The 13,556-nt window shown below is 36.4% G+C and overlaps 2 protein-coding genes across 6 annotated transcripts; both read right to left on the bottom strand.

Moving 5' to 3' along the window:
• Nucleotides 1–259: 259 nt before the first annotated feature.
• Nucleotides 260–7,579, bottom strand: sparta (spartin a). 5 transcript variants are annotated; one of them, XM_055051686.1, is made up of 10 exons: nucleotides 7,429–7,564; nucleotides 7,158–7,342; nucleotides 5,030–5,792; nucleotides 3,665–3,859; nucleotides 3,188–3,344; nucleotides 2,783–2,977; nucleotides 2,501–2,662; nucleotides 1,968–2,058; nucleotides 1,522–1,585; nucleotides 858–968 (listed from the first exon to the last, which is right to left on the bottom strand). In XM_055051686.1, the coding sequence occupies exons 3-9, from the start codon at nucleotides 5,789–5,791 to the stop codon at nucleotides 1,540–1,542; spliced, it is 1,608 nt and encodes a 535-aa protein (XP_054907661.1). In that variant the 5' UTR covers nucleotide 5,792; nucleotides 7,158–7,342; nucleotides 7,429–7,564; the 3' UTR covers nucleotides 858–968; nucleotides 1,522–1,539. The 5 variants fall into 5 exon arrangements, with proteins under 5 accessions (XP_054907659.1, XP_054907657.1, XP_054907660.1 ...); XM_055051684.1 differs by lacking the exon at nucleotides 1,522–1,585 and having other exon boundaries at nucleotides 260–968; nucleotides 7,526–7,579; XM_055051682.1 differs by lacking the exon at nucleotides 1,522–1,585 and having other exon boundaries at nucleotides 260–968.
• Nucleotides 7,580–8,311: 732 nt separating this feature from the next.
• Nucleotides 8,312–13,074, bottom strand: ccna1 (cyclin A1). The gene is made up of 9 exons (XM_055051599.1): nucleotides 12,836–13,074; nucleotides 11,650–11,808; nucleotides 11,356–11,575; nucleotides 10,686–10,798; nucleotides 10,361–10,587; nucleotides 10,074–10,278; nucleotides 9,381–9,494; nucleotides 9,134–9,267; nucleotides 8,312–9,001 (listed from the first exon to the last, which is right to left on the bottom strand). The coding sequence occupies exons 1-9, from the start codon at nucleotides 12,845–12,847 to the stop codon at nucleotides 8,950–8,952; spliced, it is 1,236 nt and encodes a 411-aa protein (XP_054907574.1). The 5' UTR covers nucleotides 12,848–13,074; the 3' UTR covers nucleotides 8,312–8,949.
• Nucleotides 13,075–13,556: the final 482 nt, after the last annotated feature.

Genomic DNA, 13,556 nt, shown 5'->3' with positions numbered 1-13,556 from the left:
AAATAATCGGCTTTTCTTCTGTAACATAAAACTTTAGAAACAGGTTTTAACCCTTCCAAACTGTTTTAACCCTTCCAAACTGATGGATGTCATTGACTTTGTTTTTAATTTATGTAAATCAAAATGTAGCCTATTTCTTTTTACTTTAAGCGCAATTACTTTTGGTCAGACAATTTCTATCAATGTTACTTCAACTCGGGTTGTGTTTGACTTAAAGAACTGATTTGATCTCAAACATTTAATTATGACAAAAACAGAATCAATCTGGGAAGTATGTTTAATAACAGAAATAACATTTTATCACTGACTCAACCAAAGTAGTTAGAGAAAAGGTTTGTCTGGCAAAACAGAAAATGGACCAAATTTCAATAGCACTTTTCAAAATTATGGCCACTCAAAGCACAATAGATTCACAAACATTCATACACAAATACAAAGATTGGAGGTGAAGTGCCTTGCTTAGGGGTACATCAACATGTGATCAGTGGAAGCTGAAATCAAGCCCATAATATACTCTATCCACTCAGCCACAATCTCACCTTCTGATAAATGTATAATCCAATTCAAACAACACTTAAAATTGAGTTTATTGTAATTAATACCATAATATATTAATTTAAGTACACCATTAATTTATACTGTATGACAACAAAGCATTAGGTCTAGTAGAAATTTATTCTTTCTACTTTCCCTCTTGTTTCTTATTCACATCCTTTTTCTTAGCTGTTGCCTCCTCTTTCATCTCCACGTCCTTCTCAGATTGTGTGAGATGGTCGTCTTTTTGCATCTTATTCTCTTCAGTTTCCTTTACCTCGTCAGGTTCTATAACCATGGCCTTGGCCGTCTCCTTGCTAGTAGTCTTCAGGAAGGCTTTGAGGCCCAGATTGTCAATATTATGTGCAGTCAAACCAATGTTGCCCACTGAGCGGAGAGCTGTATCTGTGGCTTGGCCCGCATCATTGCCGTACCTTCATCATAAATAATTTGGAAGTGTTAGAGAAAAGAGTGAGGTAGAAGAAAACAAATGACAGCAGAGTTGCAGGCACACCAAAACATTGCTTTAAGGTAAAACACACCAACTCTAGCACATTTTTGTATGTTGAAAAGTGTTATATGTAATGATGTTACTTAATCTGGCATGTAGTTTACAGCAACACACATGCACCAACAATCAGTCTAGAGGAGAGGCTCGATTTATTCGTACAAAGTCTGCAGTTTCAAAAATTCTTGTTTTAACAAGTGTAGATTTCTGTTTTTTAGGCTTAATGATTATAATACATAATTCATAACTATTTGAGTTGAAGGATAAAAACAGACATCAGTTTGCATCTATCAGCATACAGTGGATATAAAATGCAAGCCTAACGCAAAAAAAGACCTCTGAAAAGCATATTATAAGTGAACAAATTAGTTCGAAAAATACAAATTTAGTTTGTGCTTTTCCAGGTTGTGTAAGGTTATTCTTTAATCTGGGTTGGGTTAGTAGAAGCACAACAAGATTAGATCAGTTGTTAATTTGACCTTTACTTCCCAGTGAAGTCACATCTTCCCAGTCATGTTTAAAAGATTCTCTAAACCCCTAAATCTGAAAAGAAACAACAGTGAAAAAGAGTCAGTCCACAAGAAAACCAAGAGAAAAAGAAGAAGGGTAGAAAAATGATTAAAAAAAACACAATATCTGACACACTGTCAGTGCAGTGCCTGAAAAGTGGCTGGTGAATGAGGTGAGGTAATGTTTTCTATACTTTAAAGCTAGTTTTTACAAAATTACAAGGCATCGATTGTATGACGAATCTGAGAATCGTGTTGTCAGTTTTCTATTCATGACACAAACAGATTATGTCAGATATATCAAACGAATCTTGACAAAGACATCCCCAGTTTAAATAAGCAATCAAATAGAAAAAAGGAGGGTATAAAGACATAGAAACGCTTTCAAGAGGTATCAAGTCAAGAGATCAACTCACTTGTACTTTACTGTTGTGACAGTTTCAGTTGCAACACTTTTGCAGACGTGCTTTGCTCCAGTCTCTAGACTTTCCCAAACTGTGCTTAAACCTAATTTGAAAGACAATTTTAAAAATGTACACCAGCCATATCAAACCACCCTGTGGGTCCAAATTTACCACCCTGTGTACACTCATACTCATTAAATTAGAATATGCGTTCAGATTGTTGTCTTAAATCTAACCAACTTTAATCAGGTATTATATAATCCTTTCATTAAGGCCCACAATTCTGAATTAAATGTTTTTTAATAATATGATATAATGTTCCAATTTTAAATGTCATGTTTTTATTACCCACAAGTGGAAAATTATCATTTTCAGTCATTAAATTAACAGAAATAAATGGTTTCAGACTTCCATTTGTGTGAAATGGAATAATGTGTTTCAGTTAGTGATACATTTACTGTAATACATGGGCTTTTCAGTGATATTCTAGTTTATTGAATGGGTTTGTGTTTCCTTAACCTTGTCTTCTAAAACTTAGTAAATACCTTGTATGCTGCTGGCTGCTACAAACTTGGCTCCGTCGAAGTTGGAAGCCTGGCCATCCTGACTTTTTTTCAGAGACTCTGGGACCAGCTTAGCACCGTGCTTCTTCACATGAGGTGCCACCTTTTCTGCCACATGTTCTGCAATTGAACTTATGCCATTCACTGTAAATGCACAAAGTTATACCAAAGAAATAGATTTATGTACAAACGTACTGATACTTACAGATCAGGATAGAATAATAGATTTTACCTTATCAGTAATATCAATCTGGTTGCTCTTACCTAGGAATTTACTGACTCGAACAGCACCCCCAGTGGCTTGTTTGGTAGCATTCAGACCTCTGGTGACCTGTGGACTGACCTCAGATGGGGTCTCCTCTGGTGTGATGCGGTCCCGGATCTTGGCCGCTCCTTTTTGAATTATATTCCCAGTTGCCTCTGCTCCTTTTGAAAATGACTGACTCAATTTTGTAGCTCCTATAAAGATAAAGATTTTATTTATTGTAGTTTCAAAACATCAAGCTTTAGTTTTTCCAACACCAAGTACAGTTAAGTATAGACTAGACTGATGTCATGGTAAACATCACCTACTGGCGGAGTAGGAGTATCCACTCTGTAATCAACTGATGTGTAACTCTGTGCTGACATTCTTTGAGTTTTCATTCTGAGTCTTTTTGCAAAACCCACCAGACAAAATTCCTTGAGCCATCTTCTCACTCCATCCAGGAAGTAGAAGTGTTATCTTTTCTCCCTCTGGTACCATTTGATCTGTTTGCTCATGCGGAGGACTCAAGGGAATTTTATCAGTCAAGTTCATGACCTCTCCTTCCGCTCCTTCTGTTCCCTGTCAAAAAGGTCAAAGTTCCATTCTTAATGGTGAGCTTTAAGACAATGTTGTTTCTTTAAGATACCTGTATGATCTAAAAATTTTTGCTTGCTTTATCAGTTTGTTTACATAAATATACAGATAACTTTCTTCACCTTTAAAATGTCATAATTTTAGGAAGCTGAACTATTCAATCTGCAAAAAGAAGACTATAAATACTTACAAAATATTTTACTGATCCCAAAGGGAATTAGTAAAATATTGATTCCCTAAATATTGTGGTAACTCATATTAATTCAAGGTTCTTTTTTATTCAGCATAAATTAGTTAGGACTTACCTGGATCCTGAGATCAGCGAGTTGTGTTAGAACATCCTGAAACATCTCACAGTCCGCCACAGGGAGTTCAGAGGACAACACTAAACCCACATAGGAGCCGGGTAACTCTGCCAAGAAGTCAGGGAACATGTAGATGCCAGAGTTAGCCAGTAGCACCGGGGTGTCTGGTGATAGGGGGTACAGACGGTCACATACCTAAAAACCGCAAGGACAGAACAAAACAGGACAATCAAAGCTCTACACAGGGAATCTGAAGAGATTTTATTTTATTCTACTAAAATCTATTTAACTTAAGCCTCTTTAAACACACTTTTCACAAGTAGTTTCTAAAACAATAATAATTCCAATTAAGTGATTGTAGAGTTTATTCATATTATGATTTTAAGTTTCTATCAAGCAAGTTTTGAAGTATCTGTTATACTAAATCTAAAGCAGAAAATGCAGGACTTCCGTTGAGATCTTTTTCATATTTTATTTCCGACATTTCATCTACTTCTGCAAGCTATCAAAGGTTGTTTTTTTTATATCACTGAGAAAGTCCCAAAGTTATTTAATGCATTTTTTTTCCAACACCCCCAACATTCCATGGATGGTTTCCATGAAGCTAACTATCCAAACTTGTTGTTGCACACTGCCATTGGTGTGCAGATCTGTCAGAATGACCCCTGTGAGGACACAGGAGCCTGACCAACAACACAACAGAAGTGCAGAGTCATCTGTTAATGGGACCATTGTCTTACTGGGAAACAAAGCAGAAACAAAGCAGCCACAGAACCAGCCTGGTTTGGTGGGAAGCATAGTCATGGGTTACAGTGAAATACAAAACAAGACAATGCATGCTTTGTGGAGATGCCAAAACAGACATTTTCTATTGAAGGAAATTAATTGAAAGAGAGATTTAAAAACAGATATGCCATTTAATATAAGTGGACATCATGGAGATTTGCAATGCAAAAGCTAACTGGTTTTAATTCTACTCCTCCAGACTGTTCGATATTTGAACAATCTGCTCAAAATTTGGTGTTCATAAAAAGAAAACAATGCAAACTTAGAATTGAAGACATATAACACAGATGTTGCTCCTGTCAACACTTAAAATGTCAATACATTAAGGAGGGTTAAATTCAAATTAATCCAAAAATAAATCTTAAGATGCTTTACAAAAGCCTCCCTGTCATCTGTGAGACAAACATTACTTTCTAGTTGGTTTTCCAGCAACATAACATTATGATGACTCATACTGGGAAAACTTCTAAAAATGAAGAAGTGGTTATGCGTGACGTCACCCATTTACATTGAAGACACACACACCCAAACCTTCTTACAAACAAAGACAAGCTCTAATGAATGCCTTTTTTAACTTACATGTAAAAATCCAGAGGGTTTTTCAGCATTGCAATCACTTTGCTGATTATCTGTTGTGATGATACGGAGGTAGCCCGGAGAGGAGAGAGAGCTGACCTGACCGTTTGGTTCGACAAAGAACAGCTGTACCCCAGAGGGGATGGAGAGCAGCTCCTTCCCATCTGGTGGTTCCCTTGACCAGAGGCCGCCTCCAGCAGGATCGTAAACCAGGCTGCGGTGCCCATCCATTGGATTTGGAGTGTATGCTGGAGGCAGGTCTGTTGAGCTATCCATGGACACAGTTTCCAGATCAGCTGAAGGGAGTGTGTGTGTGTTTGGGACAGCAGGGGAAATAGAACTGATGGAGGCTGGTGAGGCACTGTGGGTAGAGTCTGGTATGGTGGGGTACAGATGGAGGACAGAACTATTGGCGGGTTGACTGTTAATTACCAAGTCTGGGTAAAGAGGAGTAGAAAATTTGGACAGTAAGCGTGTATCCCCTGGTGTGGACTTTTCTAGATTAGATAGACGGGTGTCGATAGTCCCTAACATTTCCTTCATCTTCTGCTGAAGCTGCCTAGCCTTGTCCCAGACCACTCCTTGATGCCTTTCCCCTGCAGTAGGAATCTCCAGTCCTTGATGAAGATGCAGACGACTCTTCTTGTAATACACCAGAGCTTCTGATTTGTTGTCAGCTTCCTGAGCCGCTGATCCATGGTTCATGGATTGTTGGGCCAGCTCATACTGATCCTTAATGACAAGCAGTTCAGCAGGTTCAGCCATGCTGGAAGGCAGAGGGGAAACAGAAACCATGACAATACATAACCCTTAACAAAAAATACCTGCAATTTTAGGATGCAATTAAGTTTTATCACAGAATGTACAGCCATATGAGGATCTTAATATAATATCAAAAAGTAAAACTCATATTTTATTGACATAAAATATGATACATATTTTAAGTGTTTACTCCTGCTAATTTAAATAATTAAGTCTCTTAAAAAAATTTAATATGACAAGACCAACAAAAAAATTTATTTTTAAAAAGAATGTTATACTAAAGCCTTATGGTTAAGACTATGGTTATTGACACCCTGCTCAAGGGGGTAAGCCACGAGAGATTATTGCTAAAGATCCTGACTGTTTACAAAGTTCTGTATCCAAGTACAACAATGGAAAATGGAGTGGAAGGAAAACTGTGTTCAAGCAGCTTTGAGATGACTGTGAAACAAACCTCATTCAATAGTTTGAAGTCATGTCAAGATTCACATGACCAGTACTACAGCTGCCTAAAATATCTAAAAAAACTGCAACTTAGATATATCCACTGATTACAAACCATACACATGTAGAATTCTGTGTTAATCGCTCCTGAACCAGAAAAAAAAAGACTGCAAACCTGAGCACTTATGCTCAGTGCTTTCAAGTCATCTTATCAGATCCAAATAAACCTGTTTGAATTAATTGATGTAATAATTCAAAGAAAAAGACAAAGTTTTGAGGCCATATCCTACGAGCTACAGGATGCAAACATACTTTTAGTATTTCTGTATTAAAAATCCTTTCTTTTGCTCTTATGTAATAAGATATTGATTTTGGGTTTTCATTATCTGTAAGTAATAGGCTACCAATCTAAATTAAGATGAATAAACAGCTGTGCTATAAAATTGCCAAAATAAATTAACTTTCCAATGAGATTTATTCTAATTTGAAATTATACACTACACAATCATAAAGTCTTAAGTATTCTTTGTTTTGTTCTAATGCAAATATCTTAAATATCTTTCTTTAAAAAAGAAGAGCTTATTTTAAGAAAATAATTCCTTAATATTGTAAAAATAAATAAATAAATAAAAATACTAGGTCCACTATTTCACTGATAACATCAGAAAATCTCATGCAATAAGTGGAATAACCTGCCAGTGGAATCAATATTCAATCAATATTAAGGAATTGACTTAAAACAAGCTCCTATTCTTTCTGAAAAGAAATTGTATGTTTGTCTTGTGTACTAAAATATGTGCACTCGAAACCAAACAAAAATCCTAGGTAAGATTTGGTCATTTTGCATTGATTTATTGTTAAACTTCAGCTTTCTATAGTTTTACTGTCAGAATAAAAGCAGAGGCAATTAAGAATTGTAGCTTACCTGTTGACAAAACTATCAAAAAGTACGTAACTCCAGCTGTCTGACTGGAATATCACGGCAACGAGCGTGAACAAAGCTGGTCAGGTTTTTATTATTGGCTGCTCAAAGGTTAGGTCTGAGCGCTGCCAAACAAAGCAGGTTTTTCCAGAACGAGTCTACCGACAGATCTCCATGCCAACAGAAACCTACAGCAAAAGTTTAGTCAGCTCCGTACTGCAGTTTTTCAACATTTTTCGGTTCTCACACATAATTAAAATACTTTGTCAGTCACCTGTGGACGCCATCTACTGCCAAACATCGTCCACAGAGAGGAAATACTTTGTACTTTACTTCCGTAAAGTACAAAGTATTTCGTTTACTTTACCTACAGAGAAATCTGGGTACACTCCTTAACGGTCAGCCGTGGAACGAGCTGGAAGGAAAGTGGCATCAAGCGGAATGGGAGGAGTTTAAACGGACGGGGTGGGAAAAGTTCAGCTATAACCTGTCAGAACGATGATGCAGTATCACATTATGAACCACCCACATTATGAATATAAACTAACCATTGTCATTTCGTAGAAATTAATTTTCACTCTAAGGATTTATGGTGATGATTTTTTTTGTAAAAACCTTTATAATACCCAAAGGGTAGGGAGGAGGGAGGAATGGAGAGGGAAATTACAGCAGCTGTATTTACACAGCAGGTGACAAATGGTACACACCCAATGTCTGAGCTGAGTAATAAATATTTATGAGAAACTTATTTGGGTTAACATCACTTTTATTGTACATTTTTATACACCATGTTTGCATAATCACATTTTGAAGTGCAAGTATTTTTGTTGGATATCAGTTGTTTTTACTAAAACAATACAAGTATTTGTGTGAAAGAACAGTGTTTTAATAAAGGATTATATGTTCCACTATGGGCTGAGAAAAAAAAAAAATCCCCACGTAATCAAAACATGGTGAAAAACAAACAAAAAAGTTGACTTTGACTTCTTATTTATAAAAACAACAATGTTCAGAGAAACTTTACAATATCTTGAAATACCATTCAGTTCTGTAAACAGCTCAACAGGAGTTGAAGAACATCAAGCAAGCTGGTAATGTGTAATTCACAATGAAACCGCTTTACGACATATTTGACTATAAAACAATGACAAACAGAATTAGACAACATAACTACCTTTATTTAGATGTTTCCTGATGATGTTGCTGGTAATACATCAGACTAGTTCAGTGGGTTTTGAATGGCTACATATGAAACCTTTGACGTTATTGTGTGAAGAATTAAAACTTCTATTAATTCCCAAGATGATTGAATTACATGGTGTCAGAAACATGTCTTATTATAAGGATTGAAATCTCTGTGCTCACCTCATCATAATTTAGAATGTGATAGGTGTTGAGGCCTATAATACAGTATCACACACTCTAAAATGTCTATAAGTGAAGTGAAAACAAAGGAATCAAACCATGAAGTGCTTAGTTGTTTTAACTGCTGTAAAATGCATGACCTGATAGCTAGATTTTGAAAAGAGAAACAGTCATACATGCATTAGGCAAAGCATATAACAGTTCAAATCAAAATAATTTATATAACAATGAAAGTACATCATTGTTACCTACGTCCACAAGGAGTTTCAAACATTAACTGAACTCCTTTAATTGCGTATAAATAACTACATTGGATTAAGAAAAGTAAAGGAGTCCACATGTGTGTGGTGAAAATTAATGTGCTCTGCTTTGTTTTCAGTGAATTGTAACTGTGCTCTGCTGGGAGGATCAGGAATGTGAAGGAGTGGAGTCACAGGAGAGGTAGAGCAGTGGGGGGAGAGATCCCTGAAACACGATGGTACCTATGAAGGAGACAAAGACAAAGAATATACATTTAAAATAATATATTTTTAAAAATGTCCTTTATTCATAAAGAGCTAAGATGACAAATCTAGTTTCATGAATTCCAGTTGGGACTTTCTGCCTCTCCTTACTTTGATGTTTTATATTTGTCTCTGACAGCTTGTTGTGGTCGAGTCTCTGCACTGATGTACAGCTTGTGGAGAGAAGTCAGGCAGGGCATAATTTCCTCCATCGTGTACCCAGTAAAGGTAATTAAAGAATCAGGCTATTAAGAAATAATAAATATTGGTATCATTTTACAAAAAAAAAAACAAAAAAAAAAACACCAGAACCAAATAATTATCATTCAGAAAAACAACATCATCTGGACCAACTCACCCAGTAAGATTTATGTATAGTGTAAGTAGCTAAGCAGTAGGTTCCAGCTGCCAGTAGGGATGGGGTGTATTGAAGGAAGGGATCGGTCTCTAGTAGACTCAACTCTGCTATGTACTACAAGAAAAGGAAAAGATGAAAAATACACAGCGCCTTGCAAAGTTATTCATATGTCATGAACTTTTCATTCTTTCCTTTTATGTGAAAGATCAACACAAAGTATATCATCACTTGATGTAGAAGGAAAAGGACCAATGCTTTTTAAAATCCATCTGGAAATAGGAAGCGCTTGCAAACATATGGATGTCCACCGAAATGGATAGGCCAGGCAAAGAGAGTATTAACAGCCAAGCGGCCAAAAGTAATTCTGTAGGAGCTGAAGAGATGTTAGTTATGGACTCCATTAATCTTGTGTTAATGAAAGAGTAGAAAGAAGAAAGTATGTGATCAAAGAAAACCACTAGAAGTCCGGTTTTTAGAGTGCTACAACTAATTTAGAGGACACATCAAACATGTAAAAGAAGGTGCTCAGATCAGACAAAAGTACAATTTAACTTCACAATTGAGAATGTTTTAGATACAAGAACATTTAAGTGCAGAATGACCGAGCTAGAATCATGACATATGTCTAGTTTAGTGAGAAGCCATTCTTGCCACATTTTTGTTACAAAAGGAGATGCGATTAACTGAACTCACCATGGCAAGGTTCTCTGTTGTTGAACAGACAGAGTGGATGAACATGAATAGGCGAAGGAACTGATTGGTGGTGGGTGCTGCCATCTTGAAGTCCAGCACCTTTAGCAGAACGCTCTCCATGCGCAGCAGCTGTTTCTTAGCGTAGGTGCAGTCTGTGATGTACACAAACTCGTTCAGTTCAGGAGGAAAGATCTCTTCATATTTTCTACAAAACAAATGGCATCACAATTACAACCAACAACTGCCATGTGTGGAGTTACCAGAATGGACAGGAATGACTTTCTTACGCGGCAATCAGTAATGCAGCTGTTCCCACCAATTGCAGCTTGTTCCTCTTGATGAATGTTGTGTAGGACAGAAAACGGTCCAGGTAGTTTACAGCAAGGTGCAGAGTTTCAGAACCGAGCTTGTATTCCTGAACAACCTCCACCAGCCAATCCACCAGAATGACCCGCATACCATTGGTGATCTCTGGATGTCTCTCCAAGTAGCTTGGCTTTGGCCTGAACTGCTTCTGGAATTAGTAACCAGCATGACTAAATAGCACAAAAATGATCAATACAAGAAAGAAATAATTTGTAAAAAAAAACAAACAAAAAAAAAAAAACTCACTTCACTCTCCCTTAAGTTTTTGTAAATATCTTCTGCATAATCAAAACAGAAAGTCTCTCCAGATATCAAGGATTCATCTGGTTCGGACAGCATGGAGGCATCCTGGCATGAACCTGGCGAAGAGTAATTATTGGAAAAGTAGAAGTACCATTTTAAGTACTTTATAAAAGCATTCAAGTTTGTCATATTGTGTCACATTACAGTCAAAAACTGCAATGTATTTTGTTGTAAATTTTAAGTGACAGTGCATACTTATAGAGTTGAGGATAAAGGACATGATGAAAAAACATCTGAAGTCTGCGGTGTGCATTTGTATTCATCCCATTTTAATCAAGACATTGCAGAAATGCATTTCATTGCAGTTACATCAGCAAGTAGTCATTAGGTTTTTTCTCTTTCAACTATGCACATCCACCCATTGCATTTTTTAAAATGAGCTTTCTATAGATCAACCTTTGCAAAACACTCAAGATTTTTTAAGTAAGAGTTAAAGCAGCACAATACAACTTTTCTCACTGTTATTTATCAAAACAATACAACAATATAAACAATTAAATATGTTACTATTTTTGGTTGTGCTGTGAGAAAAAATGTAGAAAAAGTTCAACAGATGTAAAACCTTTCTAATGCACTGAAGAATTTTTATTTTTTCTGTGCAGGCCAAACTTACTTGAACTAAACTCCATCAAGAGCCTAACATGTTCATTCTGCAGCGGATTGGCATCAACCTCAAGGTCATAACAATCTGAAATGACTTCCTGACCCGAAGCGGCAAGAACAACTTCACAAGCCTCCTCAACGTACACATCATAACTGGAGCTGGATGGGCAGCCGAGAAAGTTGAGCTGCGAGCTGTCTGAAACAGAACTGTGCTTGGAAAACTGGCTTCCCTGTGGAGGAAATCAGCCGTCTGGAACATGGAAGTTCTCTGGTTGCAAAGCGGAGAGATGCTACTGTTACCTACCTGGCTCAGGGATCGTCCACGCTGCTCATTTTCTGACAAGGACCCGAGGACTGTGCGCTGTATGGTCCTTGGGTACTGAAAGGATTCTGGTTTGGTTGAAGATGGAATGTTTTCCTTGTGAGCGGGACTGCCACGATGGGTGTTTTTACTGAAATTCATCTTTGAAACAGATTAAAAGAAAGTCAAAATAAAGTTTGTTACTTTTGGCAAAAAGGGGTAGAATCTAAAAAAAATATTTCTTTACTGAAAATGCTACTTTTTTTCTTACTAAATATAATGTGAAATATGAAGAACATGTTTTTAGATTTACAGAAAATGTATTTAATTACTCTGTTTGTGTCTACTCTAATGCATTTTATAATTATTAATATCATTATTAGGCTCATGGTTCTTGAAGGACCTATGCAGTGCTCATCCTTTTTAATATATTTTCCAGGCTGTGACATCGTGAATTTCTATTTACAGCATGGAATCCATTGACTCAAAAATAAAAATGACCAAAAAAAAAAAGATACGTACGGTCCAATTTCTGGAGTGAACTGCCAAATTGTATCTTATACAAAAATGTAAAGAAATTATGATTTCATAAATGGGAAAAAAGTGAACATTGTTTTATTAAAAAGTGAAAAATATGATGCAACCTGATATCAGAAAACATTTTTGACATTAGCAAATAAACAGCACACTAAGAAGTTATAATCAGCTATGCTACACATGCAAGAAAAGCTCTGACAGGCCATTGTCAGTGATTGCAATGTGTACTGTACTTTTTAAAGTTAATGTTAAAAGTTATCCAGCTTCCTGCTTCATTTTGGTACTGAGTTGCATTAGTTTAGCTTTACAAATTAAACATAATCAAAGCAGAAAACGTGATTCAGAGGGACCCTCACAGACTTTTTAAATGTGGTGTAATTTGGTTACAAAGTATTTAAAACAAAAAATGGTTCTTGTTTGGAGATCCAAACATGTTGACAAACATGTTAAACACGGTTTGTCATTCTAAAATGATAGGGACAGATACACATTGCCATGGTTACAAGAATTTATCAAACATTAAATCAATCACAGATAAATTAGAACAAACAGACAGGAGTACAGTGAAATGTGGAGCGCAAAACTTCTTTGTATGGCAATAAAAGGATATCAGTATTGGTTGGTTTTCATTAACTAGTCAAGCCGAACTCACCATAACCAACATCGAGCAGATTCCCAGCGGAAAGGAGAATGCACTCTTCTAAATGACAAACCGCGCTAAAGCAGGCTTAATCAAAGCCTTTTGGAAACAATTAAGACAAACAGCGACCTCTAGCCACGCAGCGACGAGCTGGAGCAGATGTTTTGCTATGCAATATATCTCCGGTGGGCGAGGATTCAGCAATCAGATGTTTTTGTTTTTTGTGTGCCAGTTCTGTCCAATAAGGTGCCAGAGTGTAAGTACAGACTGATTACGTCACAATCAGCGAATTCAGCTGTTTGCTGCAGAAACAAAAACAAATTTGTGTGATGCACTTTTTTTTTGTAAAGACATCAATTCCATTAATATCAAGAAGGTACATGTAGAACACATGGACATATAAATCCTAAACCATATGACTGTATACTACATAATTAGGTATAAAAGTAGGTATAGTCTATTCAAATAGACCATTTGATTCCTAATAACTTTAGAAGATTATTTAATAACTTGCTGAAATGCAACTCTGTTTACTATATCGGAAATCTAGAGCACCGTGATTACGCTTCTCTGGCAAATGACTGGGTGCTGTTATCAGAGTACAGCTCAGTCATATTTATCAAAGAAAATTATAGATAGTTTTTCATTGAACAATTAAGCATTTCATTATTGACTAGCTATCAATGTATCTGTTTCATATTCATACATGCAGTGTCACGGGTAAACGAAATTT

This window comes from Poeciliopsis prolifica, unplaced genomic scaffold, assembly GCF_027474105.1.
Source record: "Poeciliopsis prolifica strain line A6 unplaced genomic scaffold, Auburn_PproV2 SCAFFOLD033, whole genome shotgun sequence".
NCBI classification, from domain to species: Eukaryota; Metazoa; Chordata; class Actinopteri; order Cyprinodontiformes; family Poeciliidae; genus Poeciliopsis; species Poeciliopsis prolifica.
Note: the sequence above shows the minus strand (reverse complement) of the source record. Positions and strands in the feature narration are given on the sequence as shown.

Coding starts and splice junctions, on each gene's coding strand:
- sparta (XM_055051684.1), bottom strand. CDS start 5,791: ATGGCTGAACCTGCTGAACTGCTTGTCATTAAGGATCAGTATGAGCTG. Junction 2,978..3,187: donor GGCTCAAGGAATTTTGTCTG/GTGGGTTTTGCA, acceptor TTATCTTTATAG/GAGCTACAAAATTGAGTCAG. Junction 969..1,967: donor GTCACAACAGTAAAGTACAA/GTGAGTTGATCT, acceptor TTTATGATGAAG/GTACGGCAATGATGCGGGCC.
- ccna1 (XM_055051599.1), bottom strand. Junction 10,279..10,360: donor GCTGCATTACTGATTGCCGC/GTAAGAAAGTCA, acceptor TTTGTTTTGTAG/AAAATATGAAGAGATCTTTC. Junction 9,002..9,133: donor GACAAATATAAAACATCAAA/GTAAGGAGAGGC, acceptor TCTCCTTCATAG/GTACCATCGTGTTTCAGGGA.